The 22205-nt window shown below is 28.1% G+C and overlaps 1 protein-coding gene across 4 annotated transcripts in view; it reads left to right on the forward strand.

Moving 5' to 3' along the window:
* Positions 1-20041, forward strand: part of LOC142320470 (juvenile hormone esterase-like) — a 47586-nt gene extending 27545 nt beyond the window's left edge. For all 4 annotated transcript variants that reach the window (XM_075358281.1, XM_075358284.1, XM_075358283.1 and 1 more), the window contains 6 exons: positions 647-846; positions 2348-2519; positions 5251-5408; positions 12062-12227; positions 16321-16450; positions 19707-20041. In XM_075358281.1, the coding sequence (XP_075214396.1) occupies positions 647-846; positions 2348-2519; positions 5251-5408; positions 12062-12227; positions 16321-16450; positions 19707-19878 (998 nt within the window). In that variant the 3' untranslated portion in view covers positions 19879-20041. The remainder of the gene's footprint in view (positions 1-646; positions 847-2347; positions 2520-5250; positions 5409-12061; positions 12228-16320; positions 16451-19706) is intronic.
* Positions 20042-22205: the final 2164 nt, after the last annotated feature.

Genomic DNA, 22205 nt, shown 5'->3' on the forward strand with positions numbered 1-22205 from the left:
TACAGTACCTTAATACAGTAATACAATAATACCTTACAGTGGTTCTGGATGCTAAACAGAAAAAGAAAGAAAGAAAGGAGTCCGTATTAGTCTTATTGTTCTATGTTCAATTTATAAACAAGCCATTGGTTAATTTTTTAAACACTGTTGTAATAATCGTACATAATGTTATGTAATCACTTTAATGTGTATAACTGTGCTGAACTCATATAAATTAAAGTTCAATGCAAATTCATTACTGAAAGCTCACCATCAATAATTTCATTGTAATCATATTATATCATTAACACTGCTACTAGTATAAGAAATAATGACTGTAATAACTAAAATCTTATGATGTAATAAAAGATGTATATTTGATATAATTTTAAAATTCTTAAATTTTAAAAGAAAACCATTTTGTGTATTTTCACCCTTCATCATTATGGACTACAAAATCATTATTTAAAGAGAATCTGTATGAATTATTTCTAACTGTAATGCCGTATAAATGAAAGAACATATAAAAGCTGCAGTATCTAAGTGAACAATGAAAAAAGCAAAAGTTATATAATAATCATGCTCATTTATTAGAAATTGCTTTCATTAGGTTTATAAATAATTATGGTAGCCATAGTCATGTTTTCTATTATATTCTATGTTTTAGGGCTTTTTCATGGAATAATATTGGAAAGTGGCAGTGTATTGAATCCATGGGCATTCACTGAACAACCAAAATATCAGGCTTTTCGGCTGGGTAAAATATTAGGTTTTAATGGTACAAGTGAAGATAATTTGGGTCAGTATTTACTAAGCATTCCTGCAGAAGAATTAATGTGGGCTCAGCATAAAATTATAAATTATGGGGTGATTATCAGAACTGACATTGTGATTAGTTTTTATTAATAAAAAGATTACACAAAGAACTCTCTCTACTGATTCATTAAATATGAACAACAAACTGTCTAGAATAAAGTTCAGGATATAAAAAAAAAATTAGTTGTGGAAATAACATTATTTTGCTTAAAATGTTCAAAATAACAAGTAATGTCAAAATTCTCCTTCAAAAGTTAAAATAATGAGTCTTACAGCAAAGAACAATATTAATGAATTTAGACAATGATCAAATCAAAATATGAATAAAAATATTAATCAATACATAATATTAAAAATTATAACTGATAATTTCAGTGTGTGATAACTGGAAGACATTGTCTGTACTACATCCCAACCCCGTAGGGGAAGACACCCGCCTAGTGATGTTCCAACATCAAGCTGATGCTGCGCGATGAAACCATCAATTAATTCACCACCATCGCCCGTCATGCCACTGTGCCAAAGAGGCGATTTGGTATTCGCATCAACTCCATAAGAATGGGTTGACCCGCTACCAACCTAACAATTCTATCCCATCTTTCCAACTGCTGTTCAGTGGGATCCCACAGTACAAACTAACTACAATCGGTCCAAACCATTCACGGTAAGCTTAACAACGACATGATGCGTGTCAGAGGCCTGCCGTATGAAGGCACTATCTATAGACTTCCTGCACAGCACGGCGAATTTACTGTTACCTACATAAAACTAATTCCAGCCTGAAACGGTGCTGCAGAAGAAGAACATCGAGGTTCCGTTTCTCAACAACCTCACCTAATTCAACTTGGACTGCATAGGCTCTCTTAAGTTGACTGAACCTAACCATCAAGAGAGTTAAAGTACATCTCAACTGCTCTCAAGTAACAATCACACTCCTTACTATTAACCGAGTGCCTATGACATTTACGCATCTTTTACAGTTAATGCAAGACGGAACCTCTTTCTTTTGCGGACAGTCATCACGCTTATGGCCTTCCTCACCACAATGCGCCCAGACCAACGCATACTTACAGAACTTGGTCCTATGGCCAAACCTGCAACATTTGAAGCATCACTGCACGTCAAAGTATTCCTTGAAATGACAGGGCGAGAAATCTATGAAGATTTGTCCCTCCGATACGAACTTCTGATGGTGACCAACCGCTAACGCAAACACTCCGTGATACCGTGGGGCATCATGCTTACCAGTATATGTGAAAACTATACTGTATATAATTAAGATGAAAATAGTGATTTTCTGGAGTAAATGCTTCAAGAAATGGTAATTTTATAATAGAGCTTAAGTGAAAAGAAATCTACAAACTAGATAAATTTTTATCCTGGATGAGCTGGAAATTATTTTTGATCATTTGTTTTAATCCATCTTAAAATAAAAATGGATTATTTTTACAGTTATAAAAAGATTTTAAATTAAGTTCATTCTAGTACTGTAATATTAATTCAAATGAAATAATTAAGAACTAGTAATAGATTAGTATCCAACCTTTTTCAGGATCCTAAGCAGTGCCTAGATTTCCCATTTCTTCCAAGTGTAGAAATGGAAGGAACAGGCAACAACTTCTTAACAGAACACCCCAGAATACTCTTAAAGCGAGGAGAATTCACACATGTACCAGCAATTATTGGACATAATAGCAATGAAGGAATTATATTTTTATCATTTCGTAAGTATTTGTTTATTAATTGCTTGAAATATTTAATTGTTTCAATTATTAAGTTAATATTTTTTTAAGTTTATCTTAATATTTAATTAAAAGTAGAAATAAAACTTAAAGTTTAACAGAAATAAAACAAATTAGTAACGATGATAATAATTAACATAAACAGAAATTTAAAATAGAAAAAGAAAAAATGTACGTTTTTGAGAATGATTTTTCACTAATATAGATTAAGTATCTGAAGTACCCATTCGTTATAAAAAAAATAATATATACATTTAATTTCCTTCATAAGTCTTTATATATTCTAATTCAAACAACATTTTATTGCTCCAACAGTGTCTACATCTTACAATTAAGTCAGTTTGAAATTCATTTGTCTACTTTATGTTTTTCTGAATACTTTTTGTTCTTTCTATGACGTTTCTTTTATTAAATGTTTCAGATATTTTGAAATAATGAACTAATGAACTACAAATGTGAAATCCCTATTATATCACACTCATCAGGATGGAGCAAAGGAAATAACAAAATTTATTTTAACAGAATTTCATGATTACATCTATGACAAACTTTTAGTTTTGCTTCAGAGCATTAGAAATGTGTAAAGGAATCAAGGAATGCATGTTTATTCTGTTTCACCCTTTTTGCACTGGATAAAAAGGAAACTGTAAATTTTTTTTAAACTTTACAATTTTATTTTAGAGCAGAATTCTAACTTCTACAAAATTAGATTACACAACATATATGCAGGCTTCCTTAATCCAGATTCACCCTTTTAGATGGTTTAATTTTTATAGAATATTAATTACAATTATTGAATTTCAATCTTTTGTCACAAGAGGAAGATTAGAAAATAGATCTTTAACTCCAATTAACAGATGATTTGGAAAAACTTCTACTGGAAATACTTTTTGTAAATATTCTTGATCAAAATTATTTTTGTATCTGAAATGGAGAAGATTTATTACTTCATAATTTGATTTACTGGTAAAAAGTTCATTTGCATTCCTTTTTACCAGCTTAGATATGAGTGCCAAAAAATCCCTTTCATTGTTAGTTTACTTATTACATAAGAAGAAAATTCATGTATTTCAAGTTGTACTTTTTTTTCACATACATTTTTCTTCTTTTTTTTTAAAGGTAATAAGCAAAATTATACTCTCTTTTTGGGTTCATTTTTCTTTGTTTATATGTTTTTAGATTAGCTTTTCAAATAGCTTGATCTAAGAAAATATCCTGTTAATTTTTATTATTAAAATTATTAAAGAGGTTTAAATTTGTTACTATTTTCACTATCAAATTTACTGAAACTGTCCATTTTATCCATAGAGTGACTCACTTACGTGGAGTTTCAATAAAATTACCTTAACAGTTTCTGAACTACACACCTTTGATGCTTTAATTATATAATAAATTTCTCTTATGATCTTCTGTGTTAGGTTTTCATTTTCTATTTTTATTTAACATTATTTCGAGTAACTGTTATATCTTCATTAAACATTTTATAAATTACAACTCTAACCTAAAATATTAACTAATTTAAAAAAATAACTTGCATATATTTAGGAAAAAACTAAATGCTACATAGGCAACAGAAAATTGAATGTAGGAAGTAGATTGTTCTAGTGAGTGGCTGCAGAAATGTCAGTCACTGATTCATGTTGCTTTTGTACTCACAAAATTTTTATTCAATAGCTTACATAAGGTATAGAATGATTGTTGAAAGGTGCAGAATGTCCATTAAAACATTTAACTATAAAGAATATCAATCTAATATAATTTTATTTTTGAGAATTTTGACTTATGCTGTTTTTCATCTTGCTCATTCAGTTATTTACCATACATTAAATTAGGAATGGGTAAATGTTTTTCATTAGTAATAACATGATTTTCTTTGTAATTTCCGTGGAAGAAATAATAAAAATCATAAGAAAATATACAAAGTATAAAATAAATAAATAAAATATTAACATTACAATTAACATTAATAGATAAAACTAACAGTAATTATACTGTATAAAAAAATAATGATGCAAATATTTGAAGATTGCATAATAAAACTGATTGCATAATCAGAATATAAAAACTGTTTGGAAACTGCCAATTGAAAAGTAATAGTTTTTAAATGCATGAGTTCATATTTAAAGGTTTTTGTATTTTAGTATGTAAAATATTTAGTTGAATACTTTGGCTTATTTAATTTGGAACTCATGTGGTACCATTTTGTCAACAGAAAGCTTCAGGCACCTCCTTTTGACTATCTGCAATGAAAGGATGTGAACATAGTGCCATGGTAATATTTCTTGACCATAAATAAAATTGGTAGTATGAATACTAGTGAACTAAGAAAAACTGGGTGATGTGTGCTAAAAAGATATGTGTTTAATTTATAACTATATTGAATAACTAAAGACAGGATCGATACCTAATGGGATAGATACTAAAGGCAAGGAACTTCAATCCCTTAACCCATTTTCATTATCTTTAATTATCCTCCTCCTTAGTGTATCACAAACTAACACCAGTTGTGTTTCCTTCCTCTACAAAAGTAACTGTTGTAAATTAACTTTGACTTACTGCAGATCCCTCATTGGAAGGGTACTTCCATACACAAGGAAGAGAGAGTTGTGACAGTGATATTATCGTACTGTAGTAAAATGGATTTTCTCTGGATAAAAAGTAATAATAGAACAGTTTCATTTGTTTCTATTTAAATTATTTTTTTTAATTTCAGATTCACTTACAGTGAAAAGAACTTACGAACAGTTTATACCTGAACAGCTACATTTAGTATGTGGTAGTAAAAAATATAAAGAATTAACTAATGAAATTAAAACATTATTTTTCCACGATAATCCAGTTGATATTAATCATCTTGCTGAATATATTCAAGTAAGTTCAATTTTCTCCTAACTCTTTTTTATTTTTATTTTGTATACTGTTGGTGATAAGATAATAGAAGTCCCTTACTGAGTGGAGGCATATATATTATAATTTTAAATATATTCTAATATAACATTTTTCCTACACAAACACACAACTTTCCTTTAACTTTTCCTTTACACTACCTTTTTCAGTCATTCTTTTAAAAAAAATGCATCCAATAAATGTGAGGTTACAGGCTCTGTTGAAATTTGCTTTGTCTGATAGTAATGATGTCAATTATAGCAATCCACTTGTGAATTGAGTAGAGTTATGGGTGTTACTTATAAGAATAGGTATTTCTTGCATTTTATATCGCTTGATATCTTTTAGTTTTACTAATAAATCGGACTTGGATGTTTGTTATTCTTGGGAATAACAAACAAACAAGAATAACAATATATAACACCCTATGATTTGATCCATTTTGCACTGTTGATATTAATCAATTTTCTACTACATAACAACATGGTAGAAAGTTAGAATTTAGTTGCTAAACCACATCAGGTTCTAAAGCAATTGTTCTGTATTTTGTAACCCTGGTTAATATTTCAGATCTAGTACTTGCAATGTTCTGAGATTTGATTCTCCAGTAATAGGGCCACTAAAATAAACAGAGCCAGTATACCTCAATTCAAAATGCTTAACATTAAGTTAGTTCACTGCTCCATCCTCCTGGAATAAACCAGAGTTTTAGATGTTTTATGGCAAAAATGCATAAAATTAATTCTTTTTTATTTCAAAGTACAAAAGACGTTCATAACGAGACAAGTTGATGTAGAGAAAAAATTATTTATTCAATGACAATGAAACTTACAGTACTTTTCAACATAGTCCCAGGAACATTTAGACACTTGTCCTACTGTTCTGTGAGCGTTTTGATTACCATAGTCTAAAAGTCTTTACCTTGCTGTTTGAACCATTCATGTATTGCTTTTTTGACTGCTTCATTGTCGTCAAACTTCTTGCCGCGTAAAAAGTATTTGAGTGGGCTGAACAAATGATAATTGGATGGGGCAAGGTGTGGGCTGTGAGGAGGATATGGCAATACCTCCCAACCCAACTTCTTGAGCGTTTGTCCCGTACTCTGAGCGATGTTGGGGCACATGTTGTCATGCAAGAGAACTGCTAATACGTTTTTGCGGGTTTCACTTTCTGTTGGAGCATGTTAGATTAGTACTCATTGTTCACAAAACGTTGTTCTTCTAAATAGACACTGAAAACTGGGCCTTGTCAGTCCCAAAAGAACATCAAGGCTAACAAGTGAGTTTGAATTTCGTTTTTATGGGCAAATTTGGATATTTCCACTCAAGATTTTGCTGTTTGGATTCAGACTCAAAATGGTGCATCTACATTTCATACATAGAAAGAAGATACTGCTTTCCAAAAGTAAAGTACCTTTTGCTTCAAACTGTTCTTTAAGCTCAGAACATGCAAATCTGGGTGTCTTTATGGTCTTGAGTCAATTGTCTTGGAACCCATCTCAAACAGTTTTGCAATAATTCAGCATGTCATGAATGATTGAATGTGTGGTTCCAACACTAATATTACACAAACTAGCACTTTGGTAAATTTTGACTCGCCTCTCTTTGTGAATAAGATCATTTATGCAATTTTGCCTGAATCATACTTAATTATAGTTGTTCTGCTCAAATTAAACTGTTATACACTTTTACACAACTGTTATACACTTATACACTTTACTGCAGTTTAAACACTTTTCATCATACTGTTCCAACATTCTTGAGTAAATTTCCACCAGTTTCACAGCTTTTGATAGCAAAAATCTTATCTCTGAACATTGCTCTTCTGGTGTACATGTTTCAAGTGGAGCTGACATTCTGAAATCAACAAAAGAAATTATCTTTAGATTAATTATGACAAACAGCTGATTAAATGTGTTCCCAAGGTTGCCAACCTGACCCTCAAAAAGTTTCATTGTCATTTTTTAATGAATCATTTTTTCTTTACATCAGTTTGTCTCATTAATTATTAAACATCCCTCGTACTAATAAAATAATTATAGTTTTATGATCATTGATTTGTTCTAAGAAATCAAATGTTTCTAATTTAATTCTTATGTTATCACCTGTGTGCTTGAGCCATTCCAGTAAGTGATTAATACACAAATTTAATATAAAGCTTCATTTTCTTATGTACTACTATAATACTGACTTTTTATCTGATCAGGTTACACTTTTCTGAAATTTTGGTTTTGCTTCGCAACATATTATATATTACTGTGTAATAGATATGGATGATAAGCTTTCAGTGACATCAGAATGCAATGTATAATACGCATATGTATAGTTGGTGGAATTTCACCAAAGAATTGTTAATATAGCTAACATAAATTTAAATGAAGATGAATATGAATTACTAAGTAAAGGACTAAAACAAAATATAAAAAATGTTAACATTGAAAAACCATTTGAACAAAATGTATACATAAGAGAACACAATAGAAAATGATACCAATAGAAGAACAAATGCAAGACATTTAATGGCAGAATTAATTAAAAAATCAATTAAAATTAACCAACAAAAATGAAATATATCTAAAAAAGATAATATAAAAGAGAAAATAATGCACTAATTACAAAAGCAGATGAAGGAAATGCAGTAGTCATTAAAAAAGATTATATGAAGAAAAAAGAAAATTTTATAAATTAAACGCAATGTACAATAGGAAAGAAAGATAAAACCAAAATATATTAGAAATAACTTATAAAAAATCTAAAAATTTAATTTAAAAAAAATTAGAATTTACTGATGAGACCTACAGTAAATTACACAAATGAGCCAGCATATTAGTTTGCTAAATATTTAGCAAATATTTTAAAAGATATGTCTTTTAAAATATTTGCTAAATATTTTAAAAATTGGTTTTTCAATATTCCCATAGGAATATTGAAAAACCAATTTACAATAAAAACTTCAATTGAAGTACAGAAAAATTAAAAAATCTGATGTGAACGCTACATGACTTCCTTCTACGCTTATTAAATTTACACAAATCTACACATTTTTTGCTACACTTAATTTAAACTTGTTTCATTTGAAAGTGAAATACAATCCTCCAGTTCTTCAGTAAAGTGGACAGTTACACAATTGCTGAAATAATAGTTTTTATTAACATCAAATATTTATACAATTATTAATTGAACAGGAGTAATGTACTAAAAGATAAGAATTTTTTGCAATTTATTAAAGATCGGGCATATATGCCTCAGTGTATATTTTGTTCTTGTGAGGGTCTATTTTTCAGTCACTCTGTAGCTAACTTTATTGCAGATAAAATTAAAATCAAACAGAAATTAAACTAGAAAATCCAAAAATAATACAATTCTTAAAATTAAATTAAAAAAAATGATGAAGTCTGATTTGAACTGATGAGCCTTCCATTGTAAGATCTGAATATTTCATTAATTAAAAATTTAATTGGCTATAATTCTGGAACAATGAAAATAAATATGATATATCATTGAAAAGCTCTCAATAAGGGCTTATTAATGCAGTTAAGAAAAAGTCCAAAATCAAATTGGATTTTGGACTTTTTTTGGAAACTTTTGGTTCAGTCGATTGCACTGAAAAGAGAAGGTGCACAACTAGATATTACAACAGTCCTAAATCCAAAATTTCAACATACTCTGGCTAATCGTTCTTGAGTTATACTAGATAAAAAAACATATGTACATACATACATACATAAATGCATACTGAAGTCACGCCGAAACTAGTTAAAATGGATTCTAAGACTGGAGAATTGTATCATTTGACATAGAAAATTTATATATCCATCTATACTATTAAAAGAAACTATAAAAATTACCAGTTATTATGAAAAACACAGATTTTTAGAATATATTAGGTACATGGATGACACTCTATTAATATTTAAAAAAGATATAAATAATAATAAAGAAAGAATTCTGGAAGTAATGAACAAATTCCACCATAACATTAAATGTACGATGGAAAAAATAAAGATGAAAATATTAATTTTTTAGACCTAACAGTAAAAAGATATAATAATAATCTAGATTTTGAAATATACAGAAAAGATAGTGTTGCAGATGACATCACAGCTTATGATTTGAATCACCCAGTGGAGCATAAATTAGTGTGGCTTTTAAATACATAATGTATGTACATAAATTACCATTAAAAAAAAAAACAGGAAATAAAAAAGAATTAAATACTATTTTTCAAAGAGCAGAAAATAACAGGTATAAAAAAGAAATAATCAGAAAAATGAATTAAAAGAAATTAAAATAATAAATGATAAAGATATCTTTAAATGAAGTAAATTAACATTTACTGGGAAAGAAATTTTCACAATTAAACAATTATTTAGTAAATATAATATAAAAATGACTAAATACAAATAATACACCAAAAAAGATTTTTAATAGTAACATACAAGAAAAATATATATACAAAATAAAATGTATATTCAATTCACTATACATTGGACCAACAGGAAAAAAATTAGAATTTGGGTATTACAAACACTTGAGATCTTTTAAAAAATAAAAAAAATGATTCTAATTATGCAATGCATTTAATAAAAGAAGGATATATCCCTATGAAAATGGAAGAATCAATGAAACTAACACAAATGTGTTAAAGGAAGAAGAATGAACATATTAATTTTAGAAAATCTAGAAAACTTTAAATTAAAAAGTAACAATAAAACAATCATAAATGAACAAGTCAACAATCAAGCAGATTTCCTTTTCAAGAACCTCAGTTTATTGAGACACAAAATAGGTAAATAAAATTAAAAGATAATTATAACCTTTAATAACAAATAAGCAAGAAGAAGACCAGATAAGGCGTGACATCAAATATAGAGAGGGGAGTTGACTAAACCATACATGAAGATTAACAGATGTTTAAATTGACCAGTACAATAAGTTTTGACAGTGATCCTGAAATTGGGTCAACAAGTGATAAAAATATGAAGCTGAGGAAGGTAGGCAGTACTAAACATAGAAAAAACAGTGATCTTAGCAGAAAAGAAAATAGTAATTATTATCTTATTAACAATAACAATAAGCCACAGAAACTTGTGCAGTATATTTTGGAACAAAAATTTCAAACACACTTCACACCTTCTTACCCTCAGAATCTTTGGCATGAGATCTCCTGCTCTTGAGAAATATTATAATACTCTTTGTGTCTCAAGTAAGATGATCCACAACTACTCAATTTTCAGCACCTAACTGAAAAATAGATAAACAATTTTCTTTACAAGACAAATAGCACAAAAATAAAAACTTTTAAATAATAATTCTTTACTAAAAGAAATTAATTACTGTAATCCAAACATCCATTATTATAATTAAAAAACATTAAATCTAGAATTATGAGAATGAGATGAAGAAAACACTATTATGAGTACAAATCTGATTATACATTAAATGAACAAATTAGAAAATTACTGAATTTTTATAATGTGTTTTTATCCAATTTCTCTTTTTAGAAATAAAATACACATTAAAAATATAAAAAAAAAAGGTTAAACAAAATTATATCCATTTAATAATATCTTTGTTATTCATACAATTTTATGTTGTTAAATATTTACTTATTGGACTACCACCCTAATGCAGAACTTATGGCTGAAAAGAATAACCAGTCAATTTAATTTTATTGACAGAAGGAAACTCCAAAGGAGGAGTTAAGAATTACCTGAAGTTATAACTAAATAATTTAGTTTTAGAAAAATCAATGTTCTAGATTCAAATATATGTTTGAAAAAGACTGAAAGACAAAAGTTTTATTTGTTAGATTATAATAAAATCGTATTAATTTTGATGATGATTATATGTTGTAAAAATTATTCTAAAATTATTTTTTTTAATTATTAAAAAATTCCAATATAAAAATTAGTTTATAATTTTCACAGTATTTTGTTATAGTCAGAAGATTAGTTGGAGTAGGAAGTCTTTCTCCAAGATAGCTATCATGCTTGCTATTATACAACCAGAACCACTGGTGAACAGAGTGAAGGCGTCACTTATACAGCTGAACATCTCCTGAATTAAGTGGGTTTCACATGCTGATATGCAACAATAAACTTGGCCAAGTGACAAAGGTCATAGGAAACCAGTCCTCAATTACTCTAGTAAGCTTGGCATGGGATGCTTTTTATTCTTAAGGATGGCTAAAACATTTTTAGGAGCGACTAGTGATTTATATCAGGTTGCCTACAACCATTGCAGTTTTAGCACCTAACATAAAGCATTTATATAAATCCTATACAAACAGAATAACTTATTGTAATTAAAATGCTTAAATATACTATTTATAAAAAAATCACTACAAGATTGTCTGTATAATTTTGTTATTTTCTCAAAACCAGTATATTTTAGTAATAATGATAATAATTCATATTTTTTTAACAGTCAGAATATTTAATTCATGATAGTTAAAAATCTGTTCCATTAATAATTTATAAAAATTAATTTATTGTCAACAGTATTAATAATTATAACACTTACAGTAAGTGTTATACTATATGGTAATATAAGTGTTATTGTACTGCTCTGATGCTTAACTGCAAATTCATAAACACTGAAAATTAATTTAATATAATTTTTTTTTTTTTTGTCTAGATTTGTGGAGATATTGCATTTGATATTGGAATAAATGAAACGATAAATTATTTTTTAAATCATTCTGATTCAGATATTTATATTTATGAGTTCAATTTTGATGGAATATTAGGAAGATTTAAACCATCTATTCAGAAAATGGAAAGTGACTGGAAAGTTCCTAATGGTAATGTATCTTTAATGTATCTGCTTATTAAAAAAATCTTCTTAAAATAAATAAAAATGTTCTAATTAATAACAAAGGAACTTATTCAAAGATGAAATTCATGAGGAAATTATCAAAGGCTTTTCTTATTAAAACTGGAGTCAGGTAGGGCTTTTACTTTTGTTGTAATGGCAAATGTTCAACTGTACATTTGAGAATGTTGTTAGAGAATGGAACGTCTTACAAAAATTTCACAATTAAAATAAAGGCAAAGTTTCTTGCATTAGTAGATGATATGGTTATTTTAGCTAAGAATGGTGGGAGGCTAAAATACAAATCAAAGAGCAACAGAAAGAAGCAGCTAAAATAAGTTAAGTTAAATAAGTTAAGTTAAGATCTTCTTAAAAAATCTAAAATCATGACCAACATTAAGAACAGATTGGGAAATTAGGTGTGTATCGCTTTTGCCATACACACCTGATCCAATTTAAAATTAAGGTTTCGTCCAACCAACCTGATTTCTGTGCTCTGATAATAACTCCACTTACCTGTACGGTAGGGAGAGATTTTCTTTTAAAAACAATATACAGAGATAATTTTTATCAATCAGAAGTAATAAAAGCATAACACTACACCTCTTGTTTTTCATTACCATCAGTGCGAATCGTAACACTTTTTTCATCTTTTTTGTTTACGGTTTTGTCAAATGGCATTTCAAAATATACGGGGGTTTGATCACCGTTTCCTATTTGAGAAGGCAAATAGCCTTTCCTTTTCTAAGATTTATTATGTATTTGTGAAAATGTAATATTTTTTGTTCATAAGCGTCTGGAAGTCGTTGAGAAATGGTCGTCTTCCGTGCAAAAAATCGTGTTATCCATCCACGTCTTGCTTTTAAAATCAACTTTATTCAATGATTTAATGATTTCACGAGCATATGATTGACACATTTCTGTCTTGACAACATAATCACATTTCCTTTTTTCCATAAAAAGTCATACAATTTTTTTTCTGTCTTTCTATTTTGGTTTTAAGCCACGAAAAGCCCTTTTATTACCAGTGCCTTTATCATATGAATACTCAGACTCTAAAAAATTAGAATTTGATACATACATAAAAGCCCCAGAAAATTCAAATTCATTTCACCTAATTGAAGTTGATAATTGAATAACAGTACCATTCTTAACACAAATACGAGTAATTGTATCATCAGACGTAATCCACTCATGAAAAATTACATCAATAGGAGTAAAAATAGATGCAATCCCAGGTCGTCTTAATTAAATTAGAATAATGACAAAAAAACCAGGAATTTTCTTTGGCCAATGTTGAGAAATTTGTGGCATAAATCACAGCTTTATACACAGAAGTTGTTTCTTTTTACGCCAGTCTCGAATGCAGCTTTCATCTACATCAAATTTTTTTCCTACCGCCCGATTTCCAATTTTTTCAGCCGCTTCTATAACGCGCAGTTTTTCATTTGCTGTAAAAGATCGTAGATGCTGCTCTAAATGTAATGTAATAGTTAAAGTTAATAAAATAAATAGTATTATGAGTTATATTCTTTTCAGAAATCAATAGATAATATTTACAAAAGAGTTATAAAAAATCATAACATGTGTAATAAGTATTTGAAATTTAATGTAGTAAATAAGTTTTAAACTATATTCTTCTGTTATGCATCTTTAAAGATACTGTAAGTAAAAATATTTTTTGTTACACTGCACTATAATTGCTAAATTTTATTTCATTCAAATATTTAATATTGTCATCAGATTAGTTTATATATATGAATCATCGGTTGAAATTTATTTGCTTATCTCTATGATCCTGTTACCTAATCCTCTCTGTGGTTTATTATCAGCTATTTTTTTTTTTTAATTTGTGTTTCTTTATAACTTTTTAGGTTAAAGGATATTTTAGATTAGAACTGCATTATAACTTTATAGGGAAATTAGAGTTTTCTGAGGTCTTCTACTCTCATTATTTATTGAAAAAAACTAATGACAGTAAGAAATGATAAAGTAAATTAAAAACTTATTAAAAATTAATTTAAATTTAATTCATCATCTAATTAAAACAGAAATTCTGTGGTGTTCCCTTCCCATGATGCCCTAAGCACATGCTTATCTTGCTTAATGGTCAATCAAGCCCCTTTGATAGAGTATCTAGTATTAATAAGTCCTTAAAAAAATGTTTTTTAGAAAATGCATTGTTACTCATTATGAAAATATTCATGAACATTGTGAATAGAATCCGTTTTACTAAATTTAGACGATACTAGTGAAACAGAAATGCTTGCATTTTTAAGAAAATATTGATAATAAGTTAGACAACCACAACTTGCCAAACAAATTAGGAAGACCATCATCATACCTTGCTCCTATGAGTTGTAGATTTCGTAATTTGCCCACAATCATACTATTTAATGATAAACAAATGAGAGATTAGGCGACAGTGACAAATTTGTTCCAATAAAGGAAGTCTTTGAACTTGTTAGTAATGAGCTTTCCAAACTTTATACACCATCAATAAATACAGCTATCACTCAAATGTTGTACCTGTTCACAGGTTGATGTCTGTTCAAAGTATTTTTAAAAGAAAAACATGGAAAATACAGTATTCTAATTGGACAGTTAAAAGATTGTGAACAATGCTTTGTACTGAACATGGGTATTTATTGTAGAAAAGGGTCGAGTATACCTACTGATACTATAGCAGTAGTAAAATGTCTAGTTGCTTGTATTACAAAGTGAAGGGAAAATTTAATTACTGATCAAGTTTGTGTCTGTTCCTTTATCTGCTTTACAAAGAACATGATCTAACAGTGGTAGGAACAATTCAGTCAAACAGGAAGTTCATTCCAAAGGAGTTAACTTCCTGGAAGTTAACTTTGAAGTTAACTCCAAAAGAAATCTGAGAAATTTGAAACAGAACACAGCATTCAAGTATGTATGTATTCGCAGATTCAAAATTTAATAGGCCTCCTGTGACTTTGCAGTCATACTCGTACATAATAAAAGAAAAACCTAAAAAGAACCTCATCTTTTTGTCTACTCATTATAATGTTGATAATGTGTCTGATGAAGGAAAAATGAAGTCTGATATAAACCTATTTTACAATTTATAAAAGGTGCTGTAGATTCAATCGATCAAATGGCAAGGGGATTGTTCTATAACAAAAAGGAGTACTCATAGATGGCCACATTCTGTTTTTTATACTCCAACTGACATTATTATGTACATATGCTTTTTCAATATACAGAATATCCAGAATATAATAAAAGTAAACAAATAGAAGAAGAATCTTTTTAATGTGATGGAACAAACGAAGAATATTTTTGAGAACAAAAATGAATAATCACAGAAACAGAAAACATTTTAGTATGTAAGATAATACCAACATCTTCATTAGAGCGAATAAATGAGTCTGGGAAAGGTCAATGCCATACCTGCTGTAGTGAAGCTTTTTCAAAGAAAGAACATTCAAATAAATTAACTAGAACAACTATTTTTTGTGCACAGTTTAATAGATATGTAAATATTCTGAAAAATCAAAAATTTGTTTTAAATATAAAAATGAACCAGAAGAGTTTGAATAGTTTCATAAAAATTTTCTGAAATCTACAGATGATAAAAGAACATTATTTTTTAAGAAAATTTAGTATACATGCCATAATCTAGAAAATTGATGTTTTATTTTTAAAAAATATCACACATTGACAAATATGTAAATATTAAACTTCTCAATTAAAATAAACATATAGTAAAAGCTATCCGAAGTGTGAACATTTTTTGATCCCCCTTGCTCCTCAACATTGCTGAAAATACCTTGATCCATCTAGGGTTAACAGAGCAAACAGTGGGTTTGTCTGCTTTATTTTTATCTTTTAACATTCATAACACATTTAATTTTTAAAATTCAGTTGCTTAAAAGCTGATGACTATTCACCTTTGAAAACACATTATTTATTTATTAATAAATTATTACCTCTTAATTTATATATGATGAAAAAATTAGATGGGAATTTAAATGTTTCATTGATTTTTAGATACTTTGGATACTTTAATTTTTAAATACATAAATTATATAATTTGTTTCATTTTTTCATAGGTGTTAGTCATGGTGATGAACTAACTTACATTTTCCCACGTAATGATACAGAAACAATTGATGTAAACAGTCCTGAATTACGAACAATTCAGCGAATGACAAGAATGTGGACAAATTTCGCTAAAACAAGGTAAATTATTAAATAAACCGATGTTCATATTCATCCTTAAGAATTCAGTCAACAAAATAACCACATAACAAGATTTTTTTAGTTATCATCAGCAAATATGATAAATCACAAAAACAAATTGTGGATTGCATGATATTATTTCTCTTCAGTTACAATGGCAAGAGATAAAATTTTTAAAAAATCTATTTTCTCTATAAAGGATAGGGAAGTTTCCAGTAGCTCCTAAAATGATTGGAAGGTTTTTTCATAAGTTTCAAATTTCCTTTATATCATATATGTTTAAAATTAGTTTCTAAAAATCTTGGAATTCTCCACATACAGCTATAATTTTTTCTCTTTTTGTTCAATTATGTGACAAAATGTTAGCTCAATAATAAAACAAATAAGATTGACATTGGTCTTTTGAACTGAATGGTGACACGCACATGTTATTGTGGTGTTTTGTTTTAAACTGCACTTGTAAAAATAGAAGATCTGCATCTAAACTGACCTCCTACTACTACAGATAATCATAATAAAATACATTTAGCAATAATGATAATATATCGCTCTCATAATTTTTATCATTTTCAAAAAAAAAATTCGTTAGTCATATACTTTCTTTATTTCAGAATGTCCAGAAAACTTGGACACCCACATTATCCCTGTTTGGTTGTTATTGTCTTGATTACATTTTACTGGATTCTTCTGTGAATCATATCAGAATTTTTTAATAGTATTTACTACAATAATATACAGATCAGTAGATCTGTATATTATAGTAGATATTATATTGTCAGTATATCAGTAGATGTGTATAAGCTAGTAGTAACTTAGCTTATTTCTAATTTATTATCTGATCACAAAAAAAAATTTAAGATACTTTTTTTTAAGTAACTTTCTTTTGTAAGGGGAAATTTCTTAATACACTCATCATATCAATACTGAAATCCATATTATTCCTTATTGTTTGCTGAAAATTATGTTTATTTTGGTTAAAATATTTTAATTTTTTTCAGTCAACAATTTAAAATTTAATTTTAAAAAAAATTTGTAAAAAAATATTGCACTAGAAATTTATGTAGAAGATCTACATCTTCTATAGAACACATAGTATGCTTAAAAGGCCAACTGTTCCATTCTTTTAAGCATACTATGTGTTTACGACGTTTGCGTAAAGTCGTTTTATTCCAATGAATTCAAGGTTATGGTGTTAGCTAAGTTATGTTAATTTCATAATTTCTTTTTAGTTTTTAAGGTTATGATTTAACATAAGTTTAGTTGTTTTCTTTCTCATTAAAGTCCAATTTCTTTTGGCAAATACGAGCTGTGTTTTTTGTTAACTTTACCCAACACTATGATAAGAAATTAATGGCTGTTGTCAATCATTAACACAAATTGTTTTCAGTCAAGAATTATGTAGTAACAATCCTAATTGAAATAACTGGTTCTGTATAAGTTTCTTAAGTTGTTTGTTTTTTTTTTAATTTCAGAAATGATTCAATTTCTAAATATATGAAACTGTAATTCCACAAGATTTTTTCAAAGCTATTTTATTTCTGATAAATGAATTCTATTGTTGTCCTACTATGTTTTAATATATTCCATTGACCGTGAAAGAAAGCATGATGTGAATGCTTTATAAACCTTCACCTGTAACCCACTATCAATCAAAATTATCATTCCACTGATGACCTCCTTCTACCATTAGCAAATAATTTAATTTCTATAAAATCGTTTTTGATAGGACCAGAAATAATGCTAATGTCTTGTAATCATTAAAACAAATGATTGTTTTTAATATCTGAGTAAGCAAGAAACTTGTTTTAGCATATACAAAGTAACAGAAACTGTAAAGAGAAGGTAATGTTACACAAAATTCTTTTAATTTTTAATGACTAACTGAACTAAATTTATTCTAATTACAAATCTTTGAACAGTATGTTAAAATTTAAGAAAACTTTCAAATTAGATTTCAAAGTTGTATTTCCAAAACACATTTTTAGATTTAATTATTCAACTCTTCCTGAGGAATTACACTAACTCTACTCCTTTTTTTTGTATTAACGAGGTGGAGCAACCCATTCACAGGCACCTGGACAGTGTCAAGCTTGCTAACAGGTTCCGCAAGATGTTATTAAATGCGTATGTGTTCCTGTGCACTACTGAAAACCTCCACCCCTGGCTACCCACCCTTCCTGGTATATCTGGTGTGCATTACTTCAGGAAAGGGGGAATACACCCTCACACACATTCAGACACCACAGTCAATAGACACGGACCTCACACCCACAAGATACCAAACATCAGACTAAATCTTACCACACACTCCACAACATCCAAACATCACTCAAAAAACATACCTCATGCCGCACACTTCACAATCACATCAAAGCCAGTCACATCCAATCACAATCTTTACTCTACTCCTGGGTGGAGTTTTTAAATGTAATACTATTTTCATTTACTTTTACTATAATGATATAAAAGAAATATTAAAAAAAACTGACAGTACTAAAACTGAAAAAAGAAGTACAAGTTAAAAACAAATGTAAACTTCAACATCTCATAAATAACTTAAATAACATGAATAAATTTTTTGTGTCATCAGCCACTAATGGTTTCATTCTATACTTCATTTGTTTCTGTTCTTTGTTAAAATTTTAACCTCAACATAATAACTACAGCGTACAGCTCAATAATCTGTTTTATATATGTCAATCTTTGTATTTTCTATTCATCCCTCTACTTCAAAATTAACTAAGTCTGGTTATCTTTAATATGTACGGCCTACCATTCTAGTTTGATTCCTTACAAGATTCTCCCAAAAATTTCTTTCCTCACTTATTCATCTAGACACCTCCTCATTTTGTTCATCAATTCATCTGATTTCCAAAATGTAATGTTAAACTCCTAAATGTTGTACAAACTCTAAATGTTGTACAAACTCCTAAATTATATAAGAAAAACCTCAAAATTTTAGAACTTTAATATTAGAAAACACAACATTTCAAATGTTGTATTCAACATAAATGTACTACTACTACAGTAATGGAATCTTACTTTCCTAATTTCCAGATTACTAATTGTAGCAAAATTGAATCTTTTGTCTCATTTTATCAGTTTATTCGCACATTGTCACTTTATCAGTTTTCCCCATTTTAATACATAACTCACTGAATTTAATCAACATTTAACAAACTTAATTTATAAAACTTATTAAATTCTTAAAAAAAAAAAATAATTCTAATATTATGTAATTTTTCATAATTTTCAGATCTCCAAATGGGATTGACACAAAAGAAGTTTTTTGGGAACCAGCAAGTAAACAGAAAATGAGAGTTTTAAATATAGGAGAACATTTGAAATTAATGAAAACAATAATTTCTCTTGATAGAATGAAACTTTGGGGCAATGTTTTTAAGAAGTACACTAATGAAAACCCTTAGCATTTTCAGCATTATCTTATTGTAAATGTACGTATATATATATGTGCATTTCAGTTTTGTAACTTATTAGCAGTTGTAAGAGTATTATTATGTATTGAAGATACATAATAGAAGATATAATGCTGTATAAAATTACTGCAAAATAAACTTGAGTTTAATTAAAGTGTGTTTTACTATAATCCATCAGTTGTATTAGAATCACATGAATTAGAATTTAAAGAACCCTCAGTCATAATAACTCAAAATAAATAAAATAGCAACTGTTCAGCCTCATATAGTCATCTCCTCTTTATTTATTGCAATTAAAATATACTAACTGTATCGTCTTCTTCATGTAAAAATATATACATAAATTATTTAACTAGCCTAGTTACCAGCTGACAATTATTTATAATATTTAAAATGTATTATTGTAATATTTTTCTAATTTATATATCCAACACTAGCACTACATGAACAGTAGCATTATAACAACTATTTTCACATAAGGACATGTATACAAAATTATTACCAATTAAAGGAGATAATTGAAATACAACTAAATATTGTTTTATTTATTCAAAAATGAACCAGCGATATTTGTTAGAATTAGTATACCAAGATATTGGTTCAACGACAACCTTATAACTAAACAATGACATAAGTGAGAATATATACATATATATATATATATATATAGCGATATTACACTCATACATAACATCCTCATTCATCCTTTGACGTAACACCTTATGCTGGTTTCAGAGACTAAACAGAAAATGAAAGATTATATTTATAATTTATATTTTTAAATATAAGTTTTGTTAATTATATATATATATATAATTATTTATTGTAAAATATAATAAATATTTGTAGGAACCAAAAAATAACAAAATTTTATTAAATTTAAATAAAATAGGATGGAATGTAAAAAAAAGAGGATCTTACTCACTAACAATAAAAAAATATGTACCACTTTTGAAAAAAAAGATAAAATATGTTACACAACATATTTATCATTACCTAATAATAAACTGTAAATTTTTTTCAATTAAAATTTTGGTATAATACTGAACAGTAATTAAAATCAACATAAATATTATGGCCTATTAAACATTAATAACACCTTCCAAACATGTAATTTATCATTGCTTGATTATTAATGACATTAAATAACCTTGAATTACCTTTGTGAGTTCTTGACAACAGTTACTGTTTTGTAGTTTAGGTTAAAAAACAATTATGTCTTCACATTGGCTATTCCTACCAGAATAATTTAATTCATGACAATTTATAGAGTTTTAATTTGTTTCATCTTAAATTCTGACAAGATTCAAATCACTTTGTCATTCAGCCCAAAATAGTTGCTTAATGAAGCAAAATCGGAAATAACTCAGGCCATAACACAATTTGTAAAGTTGTAATTTTATCACCAGGTTCATTACTTAAAATTACTATATGGTGAAAATTCATCCCAGAGAAGCTTATAACCATTGTGATAATTCATGTGGCAATAGCTGTATGTATTTTTGAGAACATGGTGCTTTGAATACCCTTCCTACAACAAATGGAATCAGAAAAAACAAGATGTGACAGTACTTAAGGCTGACAATTTTTGAAACCTTTTATTAACAGCATTAAATTCAGCTTTGAACACAATGCTTTTTCAATGAAATTGAAATACACATGGCTTATCTTTACACAAGTGCATAAACATATATACAGCTGATTTCGAAGTTGAAAGTTGTAAGGTTCAAATCCTAGTAATGTCAGTTACTTTTATACAGATTTGAATACTAGATCATGGATACCGGTGTTCTTCAGTGGTTGGGTTTCAATTAACCACACATCTCAGGAATAGTTGAACTGAGACTACAAGATTACACTTCATTTACACTCATACATAACATCCTCATTCATCCTTTGACGTAACACCTTATGCTGGTTTCAGAGACTAAACAGAAAATGAAAGATTATATTTATAATTTATATTTTTAAATATAAGTTTTGTTAATATTTTTAATTAAGCATTCAAAAACAAGCCATTTTACTATAGTATTAAGATAAACAAATTTTAAAAATTGGCTTTTGGATTCTGAAAAAGTACCCTACTTTTTCGGATGTGTAAATTTTTAACACACATCTGAGTATGTGCTAAAAATTACATTGCCTAAAGCAATGTAACATTCCATTTAGAAGACACAATAAAACTGGCGATAGACAAAATAAAGAGAAATAATTGTAAACTTTTGGAAGGTAGTTTGCAAAACTGGAAAATTCCGAAACAAATTATTTAAAACTTGAACCGATGTTAAGACGAAATGTTCGAGCGTATTATAGTAAAT

This window comes from Lycorma delicatula, chromosome 2 (genome assembly GCF_047948215.1).
Source record: "Lycorma delicatula isolate Av1 chromosome 2, ASM4794821v1, whole genome shotgun sequence".
NCBI lineage: Eukaryota > Metazoa > Arthropoda > Insecta > Hemiptera > Fulgoridae > Lycorma > Lycorma delicatula.